Source organism: Pleurodeles waltl, chromosome 8 (assembly GCF_031143425.1).
Source record: "Pleurodeles waltl isolate 20211129_DDA chromosome 8, aPleWal1.hap1.20221129, whole genome shotgun sequence".
Lineage (NCBI taxonomy): Eukaryota > Metazoa > Chordata > Amphibia > Caudata > Salamandridae > Pleurodeles > Pleurodeles waltl.
The window spans coordinates 679,844,967-679,869,755 of NC_090447.1; the positions used below are offsets into that span (position 1 = coordinate 679,844,967).

The 24,789-nt window shown below is 49.8% G+C and overlaps 1 protein-coding gene across 3 annotated transcripts in view; it reads left to right on the forward strand.

Annotated features, from left to right (window-relative positions):
- NFKBIZ (NFKB inhibitor zeta) overlaps positions 1-24,789 on the forward strand; it is a 331,222-nt gene that overhangs the window by 265,630 nt on the left and 40,803 nt on the right. Inside the window, exon 12 of one of the 3 annotated variants that reach the window (XM_069204799.1) lies at positions 5,455-6,299. The exons of the other annotated variants lie outside the window; for them this stretch is intronic. Coding sequence (XP_069060900.1) covers positions 5,455-5,706 — 252 coding nt within the window. The 3' untranslated portion in view covers positions 5,707-6,299. Of the gene's footprint in view, positions 1-5,454; positions 6,300-24,789 lie in introns of those variants that run through there. 3 annotated transcript variants of the gene reach the window in all.

Genomic DNA, 24,789 nt, shown 5'->3' on the forward strand with positions numbered 1-24,789 from the left:
TTATCTGGAAGGACCGTTGATGATGAGGCCACCGAATGGGTCTTAAGGACAGCTGCTAAACTAACAGTCTGGTGGTGGATCAGCCCTGAGAAATAAAGGATCCTGGTCTGGGCCTTATACTTCTTTAGGATTGTGAGAAGGTAGCCTCTTTCTAGCCTTGTTACCCCCACTTTTGGCCTGTTTGTGAGTGTATGTCAGGGTGTTTGTCACTGTTTTCACTGTCTCACTGGGATCCTGATAGCCAGGCCTCAGTGCTCATAGTGAAAACACTATGGTTTCAGTATGTTTGTTATGTGTCACTGGGATCCTGCTGGTCAGGACCCCAGTGCTCATAGGTTTGTGGCCTATATGTATGTGTCACTGGGACCCTGTCACACAGGGCCCCAGTGCTCATAGGTGTGCATGTATATGTTCCCTGTGTGGTGCCTAACTGTCTCACTGAGGCTCTGCTAACCAGAATCTCAGTGGTTATGCTCTCTCATTACTTTCAAATTGTCACTAACAGGCTAGTGACCATTTTTTACCAATTTACATTGGCTTACTGGAACACCCTTATAATTCCCTAGTATATGGTACTAAGGTACCCAGGGTATTGGGGTTCCAGGAGATCCCTATGGGCTGCAGCATCTCTTTTGCCACCCATAGGGAGCTCTGACAATTCTTACACAGGCCTGCCACTGCAGCCTGAGTGAAATAACGTCCACGTTATTTCACAGCCATTTTACACTGCACTTAAGTAACTTATAAGTCACCTATATGTCTAACCTTTACCTGGTAAAGGTTAGGTGCAAAGTTACTTAGTGTGAGGGCACCCTGGCACTAGCCAAGGTGCCCCCACATTGTTCAGAGCCAATTCACTGAACTTTGTGAGTGCGGGGACACCATTACACGCGTGCACTACATATAGGTCACTACCTATATGTAGCTTCACCATGGTAACTCCGAATATGGCCATGTAACATGTCTATGATCATGGAATTGCCCCCTCTATGCCATCCTGGCATTGTTGGTACAATTCCATGATCCCAGTGGTCTGTAGCACAGACCCTGGTACTGCCAGACTGCCCTTCCTGGGGTTTCTCTGCAGCTGCTGCTGCTGCCAACCCCTCAGACAGGCATCTGCCCTCCTGGGGTCCAGCCAGGCCTGGCCCAGGATGGCAGAACAAAGAACTTCCTCTGAGAGAGGGTGTGACACCCTCTCCCTTTGGAAAATGGTGTGAAGGCAGGGGAGGAGTAGCCTCCCCCAGCCTCTGGAAATGCTTTGTTGGGCACAGAGGTGCCCAATTCTGCATAAGCCAGTCTACACCGGTTCAGGGACCCCTTAGCCCCTGCTCTGGCGCGAAACTGGACAAAGGAAAGGGGAGTGACCACTCCCCTGACCTGCACCTCCCCTGGGAGGTGTCCAGAGCTCCTCCAGTGTGCTCCAGACCTCTGCCATCTTGGAAACAGAGGTGCTGCTGGCACACTGGACTGCTCTGAGTGGCCAGTGCCACCAGGTGACGTCAGAGACTCCTTGTGATAGGCTCCTTCAGGTGTTAGTAGCCTTTCCTCTCTCCTAGGTAGCCAAACCCTCTTTTCTGGCTATTTAGGGTCTCTGTCTCTGGGGAAACGTCAGATAACGAATGCATGAGCTCAGCCGAGTTCCTCTGCATCTCCCTCTTCACCTTCTGATAAGGAATCGACCGCTGACCGCGCTGGAAGCCTGCAAACCTGCAACATAGTAGCAAAGACGACTACTGCAACTCTGTAACGCTGATCCTGCCGCCTTCTCGACTGTTTTCCTGCTTGTGCATGCTGTGGGGGTAGTCTGCCTCCTCTCTGCACCAGAAGCTCCGAAGAAATCTCCCGTGGGTCGACGGAATCTTCCCCCTGCAACCGCAGGCACCAAAAAGCTGCATCTCCGGTCCCTTGGGTCTCCTCTCAGCACGACGAGCGAGGTCCCTCGAATCCAGCGACACCGTCCAAGTGACCCCCACAGTCCAGTGACTCTTCAGCCCAAGTTTGGTGGAGGTAAGTCCTTGCCTCACCTCGCTGGGCTGCATTGCTGGGAACCGCGACTTTGCAAGCTTCTCCGGCCCCTGTGCACTTCCGGCGGAAATCCTGTGTGCACAGCCAAGCCTGGGTCCACGGCACTCTAACCTGCATTGCACGACTTTCTAAGTTGGTCTCCGGCGACGTGGGACTCCTTTGTGCAACTTCGGCGAGCACCGTTTCACGCATCCTCGTAGTGCCTGTTTCTGGCACTTCTCCGGGTGCTACCTGCTTCAGTGAGGGCTCTTTGTCTTGCTCGACGTCCCCTCTCTCTTCAGGTCCAATTTGCGACCTCCTGGTCCCTCCTGGGCCCCAGCAGCGTCCAAAAACGCCAAACGCACGATTTGCGTGTAGCAAGGCTTGTTGGCGTCCATCCGGCGGGAAAACACTTCTGCACGACTCTCCAAGGCGTGGGGGATCCATCCTCCAAAGGGGAAGTCTCTAGCCCTTGTCGTTCCTGCAGTATTCACAGTTCTTCAGCCTAGTAAGAGCTTCTTTGCACCAACCGCTGGCATTTCTTGGGCATCTGCCCATCTCCGAGCTGCTTGTGACTTTTGGACTTGGTCCCCTTGTTCCACAGGTACCTTCAGACAGGAATCCATCGTTGTTGCATTGCTGATTTGTGTTTTCCTTGCATTCTCCCTCTAACACGACTATTTTGTCCTTAGGGGAACTTTGGTGCACTTTGCACTCACTTTTCAGGGTCTTGGGGTGGGTTATTTTGCTAACTCTCACTATTTTCTAATAGTCCCAGCGACCCTCTACAAGGTCACATAGGTTTGGGGTCCATTCGTGGTTCGCATTCCACTTCTGGAGTATATGGTTTGTGTTGCCCCTATCCCTATGTTTCCCCATTGCATCCTATTGTAACTATACATTGTTTGCACTGTTTTCTAAGACTATACTGCATATTTTTGCTATTGTGTATATATATCTTGTGTATATTTCCTATCCTCTCACTGAGGGTACACTCTAAGATACTTTGGCATATTGTCATAAAAATAAAGTACCTTTATTTTTAGTATAACTGTGTATTGTGTTTTCTTATGATATTGTGCATATGACACTAAGTGGTACTGTAGTAGCTTCACACGTCTCCTAGTTCAGCCTGAGCTGCTTTGCTAAGCTACCATTATCTATCAGCCTAAGCTGCTAGACACCCTATACACTAATAAGGGATAACTGGGCCTGGTGCAAGGTGCAAGTACCCCTTGGTACTCACTACAAGCCAGTCCAGCCTCCTACAAGGATCCTAGCCGACACGGAACATAGGCTTGCAGGAGTCAAAAACATGTCCATAGCCGGTTGTAGAAGACCAGGCACCATTGGTAACAACTGTGGACGATGTACGATGAAGTAGGCTCTCGAAAATTACTGTCGAAGTTGTCGGCTCCGGAATGTCTATTAAGCTTCCAGGCCCCTCTGACACATCGTTGAAGGTTGTTATATCGTCCACTGGAGACGCTCTTGCCAAAGGAGAATTAGTCAGGGTTGGTGAATAATCTCTAATTAAAGACTCCTATGCTGTCCACCTGCGTCGTTGTTGCCGTGATCTAGAGGAGCTAGATCTAGACCGCCGTATGGATCGCAACCTACTCCTGGTGAGTGATCTTGACGGGCTGCATCAGTGTCTAGGACTGGGCTGATCCGATGTTGGCCTTGTCCGTTCAGCGGGCGTCGTTGGTGAAGGCGTTTGTGTCAACGATGTCAATGGCGTATATAGGTGCGAATATTGCGAGTCTGGGGAAGCTGGTGTCTTGTTGAGGCTTTCCAACCACCCCACAGACAGGTTTATAGGCGAAAGGTATCCTAGAGATGATGCTCTTGATGCCCCCGATGACACACTCTGTATAGCGACTACCGGACCTTGATGAGGTAGAGCAGTCTCGGCAGTCGGTTGCAGTCCTGTCGATGACTTCTGAGGAGGGCTGGTATGTAGCGTAGCTCTTTGTGAGACAGGAGTCACTGGTGATGGTTGTCTCGACGTCGATCGTCGTTGCACTGTCGTCGACGGAGATCTACGAATTCCTGACGTCGACTGAGACTTCCCAGGTCTCGACATCGAGTGCATCGACGGCGACTGGCGGCACGCTGTAGGTACATGCTTCGACGTTGAGTGTCTTGACGTCGAGCGATGGGCCAACGGCAACGAGCGTCTCGACACCGAATGATGTGGGGACCTCAACCTTGTTCTCGATGTCGACTTGGGTTGTTTTGGCGTCTGAGGATGGTGACTCGTCTTCGGCGTATGAGCACCTATATGTGCCTACTCGACCGCCGACAGAGATCTATCCAGATGAGGGAGTTGAGTCTTCGACGTCCTGTCTCTCGACGTCGCTTGAATCGCCGTCGACGGAGGTGTACTCTTCAACGTCTGGTGATGCGTCGACGAAAGGGATGACATCAACTGTGAACAGACAGGAATTTTCCTACCGGCTGACGTCGATCTGACTCCCCTTTTCTCAGAAGAGTCTTTAGAAATCTTCTTAGGATGAGAGGAGGATGAAGTCTTCTCTCTTTCATGTAGTCCATGCAAACAAATCCTTTCTCTGACCTTTAGAGTTCCTTTGGACAGATTCTGCAGGTGTCATGGCAGTGACTCAGAGGCTAACACACTATGCCCACAGGGTGTGGGTCTGACTGGGCCTTCTTCCCACAAGAAGGACATTTCACAAAAAGTGAAGGCATTTTTTGAGAATAAAATTGTCACTTTATTCAGTCAATCAGGTAAGCCATCGAGTAAAGCAGAGAAAAAAATTTTTTAGACTATTTTTCGGGCCAAATAACCAGAAAAATGAGAGCTCAATGCTCCAGTATTCTCACAGGAGCCGGAAAAAAGAACTGACCTAACTCTGAACCAACTGTCACCTCGCTCTCACCCCTGAGGCATGGTGGGATACTGGAGATGCCCAGGATCTTAAAGGCACAGTGCCAGTTTTTTGATTCTGCTGTGTTAACCTTCATGCAGCCTATTGGCTAATAATGCTCCTTTGTTTTCAATATAGTTTTTTTCTATTTTATTATAGATTACTTATACTTTGTATACCTTATACTTGGATTACAGAAAGTTTTGTACCTTTAATTAAAGGTTTTTATTTTATGTTTTAAAAAAAACTGAAAAAAATAAAGCATTTTTAGCCTTTTTTTCTCAACATAGACTGCATTACTGTTTACACATGTATATATCATATTGGTATTGAAATTCTCTACTAAAATATTGTTTTTCATATATTTCACATATATATATGCATGTGTGTTTCTATATGCTCCGGGGTCCCCGCACGTGGGCGGGAATATTCTGTGTTTATGACTTTGATATGGATACCCCTGGAAGAGAACTAGGATTTACAGGCAAGTAACTTATCAGTCCTCTTTGCCCTCTGTCCATCCTGGTAGATGGTGAGCGATTGCCTTTCCTTGCAGGACTGTACCCTTGTGCATTGCGATTTGCAGCAACCAAGGCTTGTTGACTCCTCCTCCAAGGGATCTTCAGGCTCCAAGAAGCCCCGGCTCCCAGCACTTCATCTTTGCAAAGACAGTCTATCTTCTGGTGCCTCAGCGACGTGGGAGTCCTCTCCAAGTGTGCTGACTGGGTCTTACTGCAAATTACTGTGCTTGCTGCCAGTGGGATGCCTTCGGGCTGCGACTGCTTCTGCTGGCTCTCCCGACTGGTGAAGGTCAGCCAGGACTTCCCTCCAATGGTCGAGCCCCCTCTACCTTGCTGGTCATCTACTCTGCAAATTCTCTTTTGCCCAAATTTGCGTTTGCCAAGGCTTGTTGGTGGTCCTCCTGACCACTGACCATCTGCGACAGGTGTGGGACATCATCTGCAAAACTCCAAGGACCTCTTTGCAGCTCCTGGGCTCCACAGCTGATCTTCACCTTCCCTCGTTGACCCACATCTTCACCCACAGAAGGGGGAGTGGCTCCTGCCCCACCTGGACACTCCTGTGTGGATTGGGCTCTGTCCCCTTCTTTTGCAGGTCCTCTTCATCCAGAATCCACCATTGGGTTCCACTGGACTGGTCCTGGTCTTGGTCTTGCAATCGCCCTTTTCCAAATCCCCTTGTTAGTCCTTGGGAAGACCATGTAACTTACCTCAACACTTCTGGTCATTAGGGGTCACCCAGCTCCCTTCTAAGTACTCCACATCCTGGAATTGGTGACCTCACTTCGCATACCACTATTTTAGTATATGGTCCCGTTACCCCCCTTCTCATTAAGGGCCTTAGCTATTTTCTACTATTCTTGCCAATGCTTATTTTTCTATGCTAATTCCTAATACTAACTGTGTATATGTAGTGTGTACTTGCCTCCAGTTGGGTAACTGCCTATTTATAATCTATTTCTGTGTTACTGTAATAAAGTACCTTTCTTTTCGTAATACTGTGTGGTTCCTTTAATGTGTGATAAGTTACTGTGTGGCTGCTATGGTATTGGAAGTGCTTTACACTCCTCCTAGATAAGTCTTGGCTGCTCACCACAGCTACCACTAGAGAGCCCTGGCTTCGTAGACACTATCTCACTGACTAATAGGGGTTGCCTGGACCTTTTATAAAGTGCAAACATCATAGGTGTTCACCACACACCAGGCCAGCTTCCTACACATTCCTAATGTGTGCTCCCTTTGAGCCACTTCATAATTGTCCTCTCAGGCTTTTGACACTCAAGACAGCCTTCCTTGTGGCCATTACCTCTCCCTATAGGGTGAGCGAGCTACAGGCTCTATCGTCTAGCCTGCCCTACCTTACCATTTATCCTGACAAAGTGGTGCATCGCTCACAGGCCTCCTTTCTTCCGAAAGTGGTTACACCCTTCCACGTACGCTAATCCATCACCTGGCCTGCTTTTAAGCAGATACTCATTCTTCTAAAGAAGACGAGAGACCCGTCTGGACCCAAAAACAGAGTTGGCATTCTATCTTGATTGTGCCAAAGAGTTCCGGGTGAAGGATAACTCTTTATTGGGTATGTGGGTGCGACGAAAGGTCAGGCTGTGCAGAAGAGAACCATCTCTAGATAGGTTGTTCTCTGCATTAAAATGTGCTGCTCATTGGCTAAAAAATAACCCCCAGAGGGCTTGCGCGCTTACTATACCAGAGTGACAGCTGCAACCACTGTGCTAGCACACAAAGTTACAGTCTTGGACATCTGTCAGGCAGCAGCGTGGGCATTTCTGCACATGTTTACCAAACACTACAGCTTGGACAGTCAGGCTGGAGAAACCAGCACTTTGCTCATTCGGTTCTGCAGGACTTCCTAGTATGATCTTGGTGTGCAGACCCTCTTCTGGGGATGAGATTGCTTGGGTATCTATTCTAAGGTAAGGAATTTGCACTTAGAAGTTTCTTATCAGATGAACAAGTTAGTTACCTTCTGTAACGCATTTTCTGGTAGAGACATACTCAATTTGCAGCTTCCTTAACGACCCACCCATCTTCCCCACTCTGCAAACTGATTTCTAGGGACAGGGATTCCCTTTCAGGGCCCTAGTTCTGACACACCAGTGGTCAGTGTTATTCATGGCTCTGCTCTTCTGTCGTGGAAAGCCATGACAAGAAACTGATATCAGCGTGCCCGTGTGGCGCCTATATAGGCCCCGTGATCTCATAACCGGCGTGTACAGTGCCGACCGACACCACCTGATGGTGCGTAGGGGTACTGCTAGAGAAAAATCTCCGAATCCAGACTAACACCTGGGGAAATTCTAGGGTAAGGAATCTGCAACTAGAACGTCTCTACCAGATAATGCGTTACCGAAGGTAAGCAACTGGTTCATCACGTGGGTCATCGCATCTTTGGTTGCAAACCAATATAAAAGTTTACTTGTCTTGTCACCACATTCGTATACCCTACTAGTGGATGCCATACACTACTGAGATGCTTAATCCATAAAGGCCGTCTCTAGGAAGGTCTATGGACTTCCAGGCGACCCTTCACTTGCTAAGTTTTTCACCCCTGATTTTCCCACTCCAACGTTATGATCTCAGTCTCTAGTTAAGTAATTTGGCTATACTGCTCCCGTTCTCTTCCCCTTAGGTAGGACCAAGCAATGCCCCACATAGTGGCCTTCCTCACTGCCCAGAATGTACCGGGAGATTCCACTGTCACCTGGTTCAGTTTTAGGTATACTTGCAATTCTTGCATCAAGAAGAGCATAAACTGGTTACCAACCAGGAACCAGATGTTGAGAAGCCATACCAGTCTGCTACCCTCTCCATGGGCTCTAAAGTAGACTGTCACTGGGGCATGATCTGACACTGTCGATATAGGATGTAAGAGGTCATCAGGGGTGAGAAACAACAACAACAGGTCAGTGCAAGACATCGACTTATGGGCGGCGGAGACATGGGTGTATCTCAGGATCTATGGGTTCCAAGCTCTCTAGGCATCACACAATCTCTGACCAGTCACCCGGTCCGTCAGACCCCTCCTCTCCCTCTGCCCCACCCCCTGGAGGTGTCGCTGAGTCAGTGGTGTCCATAATACTATTGAAGACCCCTCCAGTGATCATGACACTCTTGGGGGAGTCCTAAAACTAGTCCCTGTGGGCCAATAGGGTAGATCTGGCAACTGTGGGAAGGGGAGGGGCATCATACATGTTCAGTGAATTATGAGTGTTTAAGAAGGGTCACTTTAGAGCCACATACCTCTCCAGCAGGTCAAGATCAGTCCAGGAATCTGCTAGGGGACGAGACCTGTGGAGAAGAATCACTACTCCTCTGGAGCCTCAAGAGTACCTATCATTGTATACCCTCCGGTACCCACAGCAAACTAAGAAAAATACTTGGTTCCCATGAGGTGGGTCTCCTGAAGAACCTAAACTGCCACCACATGGCGAACAGCATCTCTTTTTATGAAGTCAAGCAGGCTGTTGATATTTTCTGTCGTAACTTTGAAGTCAGACATCAGGGTGTGGTAGTGGGATTCCGTTTAACTCATATTGCCATTGCGGAGCCACTTAGACAACAAGACATTCACCGCACGCAAATGAAACTGTGAAGAAACCAAACATTTCACTGAATCTTACAATCCCTATATGCCTCCCCCTCTTCACTTTCTCCCCTGAACAATCCATCACCCTAAAAACTAACCCTTTTGAAACTAAAGGGAAATCGTCCCCTCATCCCAAATGATCCCCTGCATAAAAGTACATGAAGGATATAATGATGCTGGCACTGTAATTAACAACCTACAAGGTCCATCTTCATTTATCCATATTCTGCCCCCTCACTTCGTAGTCTGAGTCTGTGTGGGATGAAAGGCCTCTCTGCAAGTAGGAGCCCACTTTGCAGCTTGTGACATCCTGCTCCTTCCCCCATGTCTCATGTGTTGCAAGCCCCCCCACACTTCTGTTCCGACCTAAATCGTCCTCGAGATCCACCGAATCTCTTATTTAGTTGGGTATATGATTTGCCACCAGGCGAAGACCGTCTCAGGACCTCATTGTATTTAAAAGAACCCTGTTCCATTAAACAGTGCAACGCTGCTTCAGGCATGTCAAAGAAGTGAGATTTGGAGTCATGGAAGACCTGTGACTTTGCTGGTTATAGAAGCATATATTGGAGTTTCTGTTTAACATGATAATCTGGAAAGATCATGATATAGCCTAATTTGTACATGAGCCACCCCAAGCCCTAGGCTCCCGTCAGGATGGGATCCCTGTCTGTAAGGAAATGCCTCCTTGGCATGGTTACCCCCTGACTTTTTGCCTTTGCTGATGCTATGTTTTGAATTGAAAGTGTGCTGAGGCCTGCTAACCAGGCCCCAGCACCAGTGTTCTTTCCCTAACCTGTACTTTTGTATCCACAATTGGCACACCCTGGCATCCAGATAAGTCCCTTGTAACTGGTACCCCTGGTACCAAGGGCCCTGATGCCAGGAAAGGTCTCTAAGGGCTGCAGCATGTCTTATGCCACCCTGGGGACCCCTCACTCAGCACACACACTGCTTGCCAGCTTGTGTGTGCTGGTGAGAACAAAATGAGTAAGTCGACACGGCACTCCCCACAGGGTGCCATGCCAGCCTCTCACTGCCTATGCAGTATAGATAAGTCACCCTTCTAGCAGGCCTTACAGCCCTAAGGCAGGGTGCACTATACCATAGGTGAGGGCACCAGTGCATGAGCACTGTGCCCCTACAGTGTCTAAGCCAAACCTTAGACATTGTAAGTGCAGGGTTGTAAAGAAATGGCTCCCTGTTGCAGTTACCCCCCACTTTTTGCCTGATACTGATGCTGACTTGACTGAGAAGTGTGCTGGGACCCTGCTAACCAGGCCCCAGCACCAGTGTTCCTTCACCTAAAATGTACCATTGTATCCACAATTGGCACACCCTGGCATTCAGATAAGTCCCTTGTAACTGGTACTTCTAGTACCAAGGGCCCTGATGCCAAGGAAGGTCTCTAAGGGCTGCAGCATGTCTTATGCCACCCTAGAGACCCCTCACTCAGCACAGACACACTGCTTACAAGCCTGTGTGTGCTAGTGAGAACAAAATGAGTAAGTCGACATGGCACTCCCCTCAGGGTGCCATGCCAGCCTCTCACTGCCTATGCAGTATAGGTAAGACACCCCTCTAGCAGGCCTTACAGCCCTAAGGCAGGGTGCACTATACCATAGGTGAGGGTACCAGTGCATGAGCACTGTGCCCCTACAGTGTCTAAACAAAACCTTAGACATTGTAAGTGCAGGGTAGCCATAAGAGTATATGGTCTGGGAGTCTGTCAAACACGAACTCCACAGCACCATAATGGCTACACTGAAAACTGGGAAGTTTGGTATCAAACTTCTCAGCACAATAAATGCACACTGATGCCAGTGTACATTTTATTGTAAAATACACCACAGAGGGCACCTTAGAGGTGCCCCCTGAAACTTAACCGACTGTCTGTGTAGGCTGACTAGTTCTAGCAGCCTGCCACAAACCGAGACATGTTGCTGGCCCCATGGGGAGAGTGCCTTTGTCACTCTGAGGCCAGTAACAAAGCCTGCACTGGGTGGAGATGCTAACACCTCCCCCAGGCAGGAATTGTCACACCTGGCGGTGAGCCTCAAAGGCTCACCTCCTTTGTGCCAACCCAGCAGGACATTCCAGCTAGTGGAGTTGCCCGCCCCCTCCGGCCAGGCCCCCACTTTTGGCGGCAAGGCCGGAGAAGATAATGAGAAAAACAAGGAGGAGTCACTGGCCAGTCAGGACAGCCCCTAAGGTGTCCTGAGCTGAGGTGACTCTAACTTTTAGAAATCCTCCATCTTGCAGATGGAGGATTCCCCCAATAGGGTTAGGATTGTGACCCCCTCCCCTTGGGAGGAGGCACAAAGAGGGTGTACCCACCCTCAGGGCTAGTAGCCATTGGCTACTAACCCCCCAGACCTAAACACGCCCTTAAATTTAGTATTTAAGGGCTACCCTGAACCCTAGAAAATGAGATTCCTGCAACAAGAAGAAGGACTGCCCAGCTGAAAACCCCTGCAGCGGAAGACCAGAAGACGACAACTGCCTTGGCTCCAGAAACTCACCGGCCTGTCTCCTGCCTTCCAAAGATCCTGCTCCAGCGACGCCTTCCAAAGGGACCAGCGACCTCGACATCCTCTGAGGACTGCCCCTGCTTCGAAAAGACAAGAAACTCCCGAGGACAGCGGACCTGCTCCAAGAAAAGCTGCAACTTTGTTTCCAGCAGCTTTAAAAGAACCCTGCAAGCTCCCCGCAAGAAGCGTGAGACTTGCAACACTGCACCCGGCGACCCCGACTCGGCTGGTGGAGACCCGACACCTCAGGAGGGACCCCAGGACTACTCTGATACTGTGAGTACCAAAACCTGTCCCCCCTGAGCCCCCACAGCGCCGCCTGCAGAGGGAATCCCGAGGCTTCCCCTGACCGCGACTCTTTGAACCTAAAGTCCCGACGCCTGGGAGAGACCCTGCACCCGCAGCCCCCAGGACCTGAAGGACCGGACTTTCACTGGAGAAGTGACCCCCAGGAGTCCCTCTCCCTTGCCCAAGTGGAGGTTTCCTCGAGGAACCCCCCCCTTGCCTGCCTGCAGCGCTGAAGAGATCCCGAGATCTCTCATAGACTAACATTGCGAACCCGACGCTTGTTTCTACACTGCACCCGGCCGCCCCCGCGCCGCTGAGGGTGAAATTTCTGTGTGGACTCGTGTCCCCCCCGGTGCCCTACAAAACCCCCCTGGTCTGCCCTCCGAAGACGCGGGTACTTACCTGCAAGCAGACCGGAACCGGGGCACCCCCTTCTCTCCATTCTAGCCTATGTGTTTCGGGCACCACTTTGAACTCTGCACCTGACCGGCCCTGAGCTGCTGGTGTGGTGACTTTGGGGTTGCTCTGAACCCCCAACGGTGGGCTACCTTGGACCAAGAACTGAACCCTGTAAGTGTCTTACTTACCTGGTAAAACTAATCAAAACTTACCTCCCCTAGGAACTGTGAAAATTGCACTAAGTGTCCACTTTTAAAACAGCTATTTGTCAATAACTTGAAAAGTATACATGCAATTTTGATGATTTGAAGTTTCTAAAGTACTTACCTGCAATACCTTTCGAATGAGATATTACATGTAGAATTTGAACCTGTGGTTCTTAAAATAAACTAAGAAAAGATATTTTTCTATATAAAAACCTATTGGCTGGATTTGTCTCTGAGTGTGTGTACCTCATTTATTGTCTATGTGTATGTACAACAAATGCTTAACACTACTCCTTGGATAAGCCTACTGCTCGACCACACTACCACAAAATAGAGCATTAGTATTATCTATTTTTACCACTATTTTACCTCTAAGGGGAACCCTTGGACTCTGTGCATGCTATTCCTTACTTTGAAATAGCACATACAGAGCCAACTTCCTACAAGGGTAGCCATAAGAGTATATGGTCTGGGAGTCTGTCAAACACGAACTCCACAGCTCCATAATGGCTACACTGAAAACTGGGAAGTTTGGTATCAAACTTCTCAGCACAATAAATGCACACTGATGCCAGTGTACATTTTATTGTAAACTACACCCCAGAGGGCACCTTAGAGGTGCCCCCTGAAACTGTATCCGACTATCTGTGTAGGCTGACTGGTTCCAGCAGCCTGCCACCCCCGAGACATGTTGCTGGCCACATGGGGAGAGTGCCTTTGTCACTCTGTGGCCAGTAACAAAGCCTGCACTGGGTGGAGATGCTATCACCTCCCCCAGGCAGGAGCTGTAACACCTGGCGGTGAGCCTCAAAGGCTCACCCCCTTTGTTCCAGCACCGCAGGACACTCCAGCTAGTGGAGTTGCCCGCCCCCTCCGGCCACGGCCCCCACTTTTGGCGGCAAGGCCGGAGGAAATAATGAGAATAACAAGGAGGAGTCACTGGCCAGTCAGGACAGCCCCTAAGGTGTCCTGAGCTGAAGTGACTCTAACTTTTAGAAATCCTCCATCTTGCAGATGGAGGATTCCCCCAATAGGGATAGGAATGTGACCCCCTCCCCTTGGGAGGAGGCCCAAAGAGGGTGTACCCACCCTCAGGGCTAGTAGCCATTGGCTACTAACCGCCCAGACCTAAACACGCCCTTAAATTTAGTATTTAAGGGCTTCCCTGAACCTAAGAATTTAGATTCCTGCAACTTACCAGAAGAAGAGGACTGCTGAGCTGAAAGACCCCTGCAGAGGAAGAAAAGAAGACACCAACTGCTTTGGCCCCAGTCCTACCGGCCTGTCTCCTGCCTTCTAAAGAAACCTGCTCAAGCGACGCTTTCCCCAGGACCAGCGACCTCTGAATCCTCAGAGGACTGCCCTGTTTCCAAAGAAACAAGAAACTCCCGAGAACAGCGGCCCTGTTCAACAAAGACTGCAACTTTGTTTCAGAGGAGCAGATTTAAAGACCCCTGCAACACCCCGCAAGAAGCGTGAGACTTGCAACACTGCACCCGGCGACCCCGACTCGACTGGTGGAGAAACAACGCTACAGGGAGGACCCTCCGGCGACTCCAAGACTGTGAGTAACCAAAGTTGTCCCCCCTGAGCCCCCACAGCGACGCCTGCAGAGGGAATCCCGAGGCTCCCCCTGACCGCGACTGCCTGAACCTAAAATCCCGACGCCTGGAGGAGACCCTGCACCCGCAGCCCCCAGGACCTGACGGATCGGAACTCCAGTGCAGGAGTGACCCCCAGGAGGCCCTCTCCCTTGCCCAGGTGGTGGCTACCCGAGGAGCCCCCCCCTTGCCTGCCTGCACCACTGAAGAGACCCCTTGGTCTCCCATTGGAAAACACTACAAACCCCACGCTTGTTTACACACTGCACCTGGCCGCCCCCGCGCTGCTTAGGGTGTACTTTTTGTGCTGACTTGTGTCCCCCCCGGTGCCCTACAAAACCCCCCTGGTCTGCCCTCCGAAGACGCGGATACTTACCTGCTGGCAGACTGGAACCGGGGCACCCCCTTCTCCATTGAAGCCTATGCGTTTTGGGCACCTCTTTGACCTCTGCACCTGACTGGCCCTGAGCTGCTGGTGTGGTAACTTTGGGGTTGCTCTGAACCCCCAACGGTGGGATACCTTGGACCCAAATCGGAACCCTGTAGGTGGTGTCCTTACCTGCAAAAACTAACAATACTTTACCTCCCCCAAGAACTGTGAAAATTGCACTGTGTCCACTTTTAAAACAGCTATTTGTGTTTTATGTGAAAAGTATATATGCTACTGTAATGATTCAAAGTTCCTAAAGTACTTACCTGCAATACCTTTCAAATGAGATATTACATGTAGAATTTGAACCTGTGGTTCTTAAAATAAACTAAGAAAATATATTTTTCTATACAAAAACCTATTGGCTGGAATTGTCTCTGAGTGGGTGTTCCTCATTTATTGCCTGTGTGTATGTACAACAAATGCTTAACACTACTCCTTTGATAAGCCTACTGCTCGACCACACTACCACAAAATAGAGCATTAGTATTATCTCTTTTTGCCACTATCTTACCTCTAAGGGGAACCCTTGGACTCTGTACATGCTATTCCTTACTTTGAAATAGCACATACAGAGCCAACTTCCTACATTGGTGGATCAGCGGTGGGGTACAAGACTTTGCATTTGCTGGACTACTCAGCCAATACCTGATCACACGACAAATTCCAAAAATTTTAATTAGAAATTGATTTTTGCAATTTGAAATTTTTCTAAATTCTTTAAAGTCCTGCTAGGGCCTTGTGTTAGTCCCTGTTATCATTTCTTTTAGAGTTTAAAAGTTTGGTAAAAGTTTGAATTAGATTCTAGAACTAGTTTTTAGATTCTTATAAAGTATTCCAACTTTTAGAAGCATAATGTCTAGTACAGATGTGAATGTGGTGGAACTCGACACCACACCTTACCTCCATCTTAAGATGAGGGAGCTAAGGTCACTCTGTAAAATAAAGAAAATAACAATGGGCCCCAGACCTTCCAAACTACAGCTCCAGGAGCTGTCGGCAGAGTTTGAAAAGGCCAACCCCTCTGAGGATGGAAACACAGAGGATGAAGATAGTGACTTGGAGGAAAATTCCCACCTTCCAGTCCTAACTAGGGAGAACAGGGCCTCTCAAGCCCTGTCTCCAAATATAGTAGTCAGAGAAGCTGGTTCCCTCACAGGAGGGACCAACCTCTCTGAAATCACTGAGGATAACTCCAGTGAAGAGGACATCCAGTTAGCCAGGATGGCCAACAGATTGGCTTTGGAAAGACAGATCCTAGCCATAGAAAGGGAAAGACAAGAGATGGGCCTAGGACCCATCAATGGTGGCAGCAACATAACTAGGGTCAGAGATTCTCCTGACATGTTAAAAATCCCCAAAGGGATTGTAACTAAATATGAAGATGGTGATGACATCACCAAATGGTTCACAGCTTTTGAGAGGGCTTGTGTAACCAGAAAAGTAAGCAGATCTCACTGGGGTGCTCTCCTTTGGGAAATGTTCACTGGAAAGTGTAGGGATAGACTCCTCACACTCTCTGGAAAAGATGCAGAATCTTATGACCTCATGAAGGGAACCCTGATTGAGGGCTTTGGATTCTCCACTGAGGAGTATAGAATTAGATTCAGGGGGGCTCAAAAATCCTCGAGCCAGACCTGGGTTGATTTTGTAGACTACTCAGTGAAAACACTGTATGGCTGGGTAACTGGAAATGAAGTGCATGACTATGTTGGGCTTTATAATTTGTTTATGAAAGAACACATTTTAAGTAACTGCTTCAATGAAAAGTTGCATCAGTATCTGGTAGACCTAGGTCCAATTTCTCCCCAAGAATTGGGAAAGAAGGCAGACCACTGGGTCAAGACTAGGGTAACCAAAACTTCCACTGGGGGTGACCAAAAGAAAGGGGTTACAAAGCCTCCCCAGGAGAAAGTGGGTGACACTAGGAACAAAGAAAAAGAGTCCTTTGTAGGCCCCCAAAAACCAGACCAGGAGGGTGGGCCCCGAGACACAACCCAAAACAAAGGTGGGTACCAGGGTAAGAACTGGGATGCCACTAAGGCATGGTGCCATAACTGTAGACAGACAGGGCACCACACCAAGGACACTTCTTGTCCCAAAAACAAACCCCCTAGCAAAATCCCAGGGGTGACCAGTGTAGCCATTGGGGATGACTCCTCAGATGAGGAGGTCTTCATAGCCTTCAACTGGGAGAAGGGCCCAACAGGTGAGTTGGAGATTCCAGAGGGAAGTAGACACTTCCACCACCTACTGGTGAATGGAATCCCAGCCACTGGCCTGAGAGACACTTGTGCCAGTCACACTATTGTGCATGACAGGCTGGTGTTCTCAAACCAGTACATCCCAGGTGAGACTGCCAGAGTAAGAGTTAGCCCAGACAAGGTCACTGATAGGCCAGTGGCTTTTGTGCCCATAGAAGTGGGTGGGACTTTTAGCTGGAGAAGGGTGGTAGTCAGTACAGACCTCCCCCGTGATTGTCTCCTTGGAAATGACTACCCAGAGGTTAGTCAGAGCCCAAGAGAGGAACTTGTCCAGTGCCAGTCCTCTCCCAAGGATTCTGGAGGTCCTGCCCCTGCAGTAACTGCAAGCAGGCCCCAGAAGAAAAAGAAAAGAAAACAGTGTAGGAAGGGTGGACAACCTTTAGCCAAGGTTCCAGCAAGCCAAGGAGATTCTGCTCCAGTAGGGGAGAACTCCACAAGTGGCACTGGTAACGTCCAACCTGACCCACACGAAGTCCTGGCTAGTCAGGCAACTGTTAAGCCTGAGTGGGTGGCTCCTCAGCTAACAGAAGAAAGAGTGGAAGAAGGGTGTTTACTGTAGGAGGCTGGACTGGCTTGTAGTGAGTACCAAGGGGTACTTGCACCTTGCACCAGGCCCAGTTATCCCTTATTAGTGTATAGGGTGTCTAGCAGCATAGGCTGATAGATAATGGTAGCTTAGCAGAGCAGCTTAGGCTGAACTAGGAGACGAGTGAAGCTCCTACATTACCACTAGTGTCACTTGCACAATATCATAAGAAAACACAATACACAGATATACTAAAAATAAAGGTACTTTATTTTTATGACAATATGCCAAAGTATCTCAGAGTGTACCCTCAGTATGAGGATAGCAAATATACACAAGATATATATACACAATACCAAAAATATGCAGTATAGTCTTAGAAAACAGTGCAAGCAATGTATAGTTACAATAGGATGCAATGGGGACACATAGGGATAGGGGCAACACAAACCATATACTCCAAAAGTTGAATGCGAACCACGAATGTACCCCAAACCTATGTGACCTTGTAGAGGGTCGTTGGGACTATTAGAAAATAGTGAGGGTTAGAAAAATAGCCCACCCCAAGACCCTGAAAAGTGAGTGCAAAGTGCACTAAAGTTCCCCAAAGGACATAGAAGTCGTGATAGGGGAATTCTGCAGGAAAGACACAAACCAGCAATGCAACAACAATGGATTTCCAGTCGAGGGTACCTGTGGAACAAGGGGACCAAGTCCAAAAGTCACAAGCAAGTCGGAGATGGGCAGATGCCCAGGAAATGCCAGCTGTGGGTGCAAAGAAGCTGCTACTGGACAGTAGAAGCTGAGGATTCTGCAGGAACGACAAGGGCTAGAGACTTCCCTTTTGGAGGATGGATCCACCACGCCGTGTAGAGTCGTGCAGAAGTGTTTTCCCGCCGAAAGACCGCCAACAAGCCTTGCTAGCTGCAAATCGTGCGGTTAGGGATTTTGGATGCTGCTGTGGCCCAGGAGGGACCAGGATGTCGCCAATTGCGTCTGGGGACAGAGGGGGCGCCGAGCAAGACAAGGAGCCCTCTCAGAAGCAGGCAGCACCCGCAGAAGTGCCGGAACAGGCACTACGAAGAAGAGTGAAACGTTGCTCACCTGAAGTTGCACAAAGGAGTCCCACGTCGTCGGAGACCAACTTAGAAAGTCGTGCAATGCAGGTTAGAGTGCCGTGGACCCAGGCTTGGCTGTGCACAAAGGATTTCCGCCGGAAGTGCACGGAAGCCGGAGTAGCTGCAAAAGACGCGGTTCCCAGCAATGCAGTCTGGCGTGGGGAGGCAAGGACTTACCTCCACCAAACTTGGACTGAAGAGTCACTGGACTGTGGGAGTCACTTGGACAGAGTTGCTGGAATCAAGGGACCTCGCTTGTCGTGCTGAGAGGAGACCCAGAGTACCGGTAATGCAGTTCTTTGGTGCCTGCGGTTGCAGGGGGAAGATTCCGTCGACCCACGGGAGATTTCTTCGGAGCTTCTAGTGCAGAGAGGAGGCAGACTACCCCCACAACATGCACCACCAGGAAAACAGTTGAGAAGGCGGCAGGATCAGCGTTACAGAGTTGCAGTAGTCGTCTTTGCTACTTTGTTGCAGTTTTGCAGGCTTCCAGCGCGGTCAGCAGTCGATTCCTTGGCAGAAGGTGAAGAGAGAGATGCAGAGGAACTCTGATGAGCTCTTGCATTCGTTATCTAAGGAATCCCCAGAGACAGAGACCCTAAATAGACAGAAAAGAGGGTTTGGCTACCTAGGAGAGAGGATAGGCTAGCAACACCTGAAGGAGCCTATCAGAAGGAGTCTCTGACGTCACCTGGTGGCACTGGCCACTCAGAGCAGTCCAGTGTGCCAGCAGCACCTCTGTTTCCAAGATGGCAGAGGTCTGGAGCACACTGGAGGAGCTCTGGACACCTCCCAGGGGAGGTGCAGGTCAGGAAAGTGGTCACTCCCCTTTCCTTTGTCCAGTTTCGCGCCAGAGCAGGGCTAAGGGGTCCCTGAACCGGTGTAGACTGGCTTATGCAGAAATGGGCACCAAATGTGCCCATGAAAGCATTTCCAGAGGCTGGGGGAGGCTACTCCTCCCCTGCCTTCACACCATTTTCCAAAGGGAGAGGGTGTAACACCCTCTCTCAGAGGAAGTCCTTTATTCTGCCATCCTGGGACAAGCCTGGCTGGACCCCAGGAGGGCAGAAACCTGTCTGAGGGGTTGGCGGCAGCAGCTGCAGTGAACGCCCTGAAAAGGCAGTTTGGCAGTACCAGGGTATGTGCTACAGACCACTGGGATCATGGGATTGTGCCAACTATGCCAGGATGGCATAGAGGGGGCAATTCCATGATCATAGACATGTTACATGGCCATATTCGGAGTTACCATTGTGAAGCTACATATAGGTAGTGACCTATATGTAGTCACGCGTGTAATGGTGTCCCCGCACTCACAAAGTCCGGGGAATTGTCCCTGAACAATGTGGGGGCACCTTGGCTAGTGCCAGGGTGCCCTCACACTAAGTAACTTTGCACCTAACCTTTACCAGGTAAAGGTTAGACATATAGGTGACTTATAAGTTACTTAAGTGCAGTGGTAAATGGCTGTGAAATAACGTGGACGTTATTTCACTCAGGCTGCAGTGGCAGGCCTGTGTAAGAATTGTCAGAGCTCCCTATGGGTGGCAAAAGAAATGCTGCAGCCCATAGGGATCTCCTGGAACCCCAATACCCTGGGTACCTCAGTACCATATACTAGGGAATTATAAGGGTGTTCCAGTAAGCCAATGTAAATTGGTAAAATTGGTCACTAGCCTGTTAGTGACAATTTGAAAGAAATGAGAGAGCATAACCACTGCGGTTCTGGTTAGCAGAGCCTCAGTGAGACAGTTAGTCACTACACAGGTAACACCTTCAGGCACACTTATGAGCACTGGGGCCCTGGCTGGCAGGGTCCCAGTGACACATACAACTAAAACAACATATAAACAGTGAAAAATGGGGGTAACATGCCAGGCAAGATGGCACTTTCCTACATTTACTACAAGATGTGGTAACCCCCCACTCTAATACAGCAGACAGGCACCCTGAACCCAAAGAAACCTGTAACTTAGCCCCTTCCCTTGTAGGTGAAGAGCTAAAGGTGTGGTTCTGGGCACTGACAGCTGTCAGTGGCCTCTGCTGGGTGTTAGCCTTTATGGCTGCACTATCCTTGGCATGGTGGTCTGACCCCATGCCAAATAGCAAGTTAGGCCCCCTGACCCTGTTGGTCATGGTGGGGTTACTCCAGCTCTGGGTAACCTCTTTGGGTAAGCTAGGGGTGACCCTGGCTAAAATAAGATTAGCAGAGGTGGATACCTCTAACCCCAAAATAGAGAGAATGGGTGAAGACATTAAAAGCACAGACAAGAGGCAGTTCAGACTAGGTCCTATCACTGTGGAAGTGGGTCAGTTCCCCAGGGGGAATTACCTAAACAGGAGGATGTAAGGCAGAGTAGGCCCTGCAACAAACCAGCCTGTTTCCTCTACTCTTCCTCGCCTGACAGACTAGGAAGACTCTCCTAGCTTTGGCTGAGTCTCCTGGCCTGTGGGCTGGGGGGGGACTTGTGTAAAGAAATGGCTCCCTGTTGCAGTTACCCCCTACTTTTTGCCTGATACTGATGCTGACTTGACTGAGAAGTGTGCTGGGACCCTGCTAACCAGGCCCCAGCACCAGTGTTCTTTCACCTAAAATGTACCATTGTCTCCACAATTGGCACACCCCTGGCATCCAGGTAAGTCCCTTGTAACTGGTACCCCGGGTACCAAGGGCCCTGTTGCCAGGGAAGGTCTCTAAGGGCTGCAGCATGTCTTATGCCACCCTAGGGACCCCTCACTCAGCACAGACACACTGCTTGCCAGCTTGTGTGTGCTGGTGGGGAGAAAATGACTAAGTCGACATGGCACTCCCCTCAGGGTGCCATGCCAACCTCACACTGCCTGTGGCATAGGTAAGTCACCCCTCTAGCAGGCCTTCCAGCCCTAAGGCAGGGTGCACTATACCACAGGTGAGGGCATATGTGCATGAGCACTATGCCCCTACAGTGTCTAAGCAAAACCTTAGACATTGTAAGTGCAGGGTAGCCATAAGAGTATATGGTCTGGGTGTCTGTCAAAAACGAACTCCACAGCTCCATAATGGCTACACTGAATACTGGGAAGTTTGGTATCAAACTTCTCAGAATAATAAACCCACACTGATGCCAGTGTTGGATTTATTAAAAAATGCACACAGAGGGCATCTTAGAGATACCCCCTGTATTTTACCCAATTGTTCAGTGCAGGACTGACTGGTCTCTGCCAGCCTGCTGCTGAGAGACGTGTTTCTGACCCCATGTGGTGAGGGCCTTTGTGCTCTCTGGGGACAGAAACAAAAGCCTGCTCTGGGTGGAGGTGCTTCACACCTCCCCCCTGCAGGAACTGTAACACCTAGCAGTGAGCCTCAAAGGCTCAGGCTTCGTGTTACAATGCCCCAGGGCATTCCAGCTAGTGGAGATGCCCGCCCCCTGGACACAGCCCCCACTTTTGGCGGCAAGTCCAGGAGAGATAATGAGAAAAACAAGGAGTCGTCACTGGCCAGTCAGGACAGCCCCTAAGGCAACCTGAGCTGAAGTGACTCTGACTTTTAGAAATCCTCCATCTTGTAGAAGGAGGATTCCCCCAATAGGGATAGGAATGTGACCCCCTCCCCTTGGGAGGAGGCACAAAGAGGGTGTACCCACCCTCAGGGCTAGTAGCCATTGGCTACTAACCCCCCAGACCTAAACATGCCCTTAAATTTAGTATTTAAGGGCTCCCCTGAACCTAAGAATTTAGATTCCTGCAACTTACCAGAAGAAGAGGACTGCTGAGCTGAAAGACCCCTGCAGAAGAAGAAAAGAAGACACCAGCTGCTTTGGCCCCAGTCCTACCGGCCTGTCTCCTGCCTTCTAAAGAAGCCTGCTCCAGCGACGCTTTCCCCAGGACCAGCGACCTCTGAATCCTCAGAGGACTGCCCTGCTTCAAAAGAAACAAGAAACTCCCGAGAACAGCGGCCCTGTTCAACAAAGACTGCAACTTTGTTTCAGAGGAGCAGATTTAAAGACCCCTGCAACTCCCCGCAAGAAGCGTGAGACTTGCAACACTGCACCCGGCGACCCCGACTCGACTGGTGGAGAAACAACGCTACAGAAAGGACCCTCCGGCGACTCCAAGTCTGTGAGTAACCAAAGTTGTCCCCCCTGAGCCCCCACAGCGACGCCTGCAGAGGGAATCCCGAGGCTCCCCCTGACCGTGACTGCCTGACTCTAAAATCCCGACGCCTGGAGGAGACCCTGCACCCGCAGCCCCCAGGACCTGAAGGATCGGAACTCCAGTGCAGGAGTGACCCCCAGGAGGCCCTCTCCCTTGCCCAGGTGGTGGCTACCCCGAGGAGCCCCCCCCTTGCCTGCCTGCACCGCTGAGGAGACCCCTTGGTCTCCCATTGGAAAACACTACAAACCCGACGCTTATTTACACACTGCACCCAGCCGCCCCCGCGCTGCTGAGGGTGTACTTTTTGTGCTGACTTGTGTCCCCCCTGGTGCCCTACAAAACCCCCCTGGTCTGCCCTCCGAAGACGCGGGTACTTACCTGCTGGCAGACTGGAACCGGGGCACCCCCTTCTCTATTGAAGCCTATGCGTTTTGGGCACCTCTTTGACCTCTGCACCTGACCGGCCCTGAGCTGCTGGTGTGGTAACTTTGGGGTTGCTCTGAACCCCCAACGGTGGGCTACCTTGGACCCAAATCTGAACCCTGTAGGTGGGTTACTTACCTGCAAAAACTAACAATACTTTACCTCCCCCAATAACTGTGAAAATTGCACTGTGTCCACTTTTAAAACAGCTATTTGTGTTTTATGTGAAAAGTATATATGCTACTGTAATTATTCAAAGTTCCTAAAGTACTTACCTGCAATACCTTTCAAATGAGATATTACATGTAGAATTGGAACCTGTGGTTCTTAAAATAAACTAAGAAAATATATTTTGCTATACAAAAACCTATTGGCTGGAATTGTCTCTGAGTGTGTGTTCCTCATTTATTGCCTGTGTATGTACAACAAATGCTTAACACTACTCCTTTGATAAGCCTACTGCTCGACCACACTACCACAAAATAGAGCATTAGTATTATCTCTTTTTGCCACTATCTTACCTCTAAGGGGAACCCTTGGACTCTGTGCATGCTATTCCTTACTTTGAAATAGCACATACAGAGCCAACTTCCTACAGAAGGCTAGTAGCTAACGGGCTGCTTACCCTTGGGGTCACTACACGCCCTGAGATGCCAACTCCCTGTGGGGGGTGGACATCCCCTTGTCATAGGTCCTGAATTCCACCACACAAAAGATGCCATAATTTCCTAGGCTGTATCCACTACAGGCTGGTCAACCTAGTGGTGTGTCCAGTCTTTAAATGTGACACGCCTCTTTTATAGCTAATTTTCCCGCTTGTCCTCGTGTCAGATGCCCCCTGGGACATGGGGGGGTTGTCATCCTCCTATGAAGAATGCCGATTCTGCATACCACAGGCTGTGGGCTTCTTTGAAGCTTCTACCTTGGAATGCAGGCCCTTCTGGGAGGAGGGGTGTGCAACACCCCTGGGCGAGCAGGCTTTGTTTCTGATCTCCAGAGAGCAAGGGCTCTCTCCCTTGTGGGCTTAGATTCTGACTGCTGGTGGCAGACTAGTTAGAACTAGTTAGTGAGCTCACCAGCAGTCGGTAGGTTTTCAGGGGGCATCTCTAAAGTGCCCTCTGGGTGCATGTGATAATCCATCACTGTCATCAATGAGGGTTTATTAATATGAGATGTTTGATACCAAACATCCCTAAGTTCAGAGAAGCCATCCTGTAGCTGGGGCACTCGTGTTGATCAGTGTCCACCACATGTACTTAAAATGGCTTACTTACTATGTCTGAAAATCGACAGACATAGGAGGGGCATATCTGCTCTTGCAGATATGCCCATGCTTTTAATATAATGCACCCTGCCTTAGGGCTGTAAGGCCTGCTGTAGGGGTCAATCAATCAGTCAATTATTATTTTAGAGCGAGCTACTCACCCATAGGATCTCAAGGCGCTGTGGGGTATGTCCTCAGGGTTCAGTCGAAGAGCTAGGTCTTGAGGTCTTCCTGAATTGAGGTAGCAATGGCGACTGTCTGAGGTGAAGAGGTAAGGTGTTCCATCCTTTTGCTGCCAGGTAGGTGAAAGACCTTCCTCCATCCGAGGACTTCTTTTTACGAGGTACGTTGGTGAGCGACTGCTGGGAGGAGCGGAGCGGTCTGGAAGGTGAGTACCAGGTGAGGTGGTGGTTGAGGTATCTGGGTCCAATGTTGTGGAGGTCTCTGTTGGCATGTACAGGGAGTTTGAAGTTGATCCTGTTTTCGACGGTGAGCCAATGGAGATCTCTCAGGTGTCCTTTGATGTGTTCTCGGCGGAAGATGTTCAGGATGAGTCTAGCGGCGGTGATCTGGATTTGT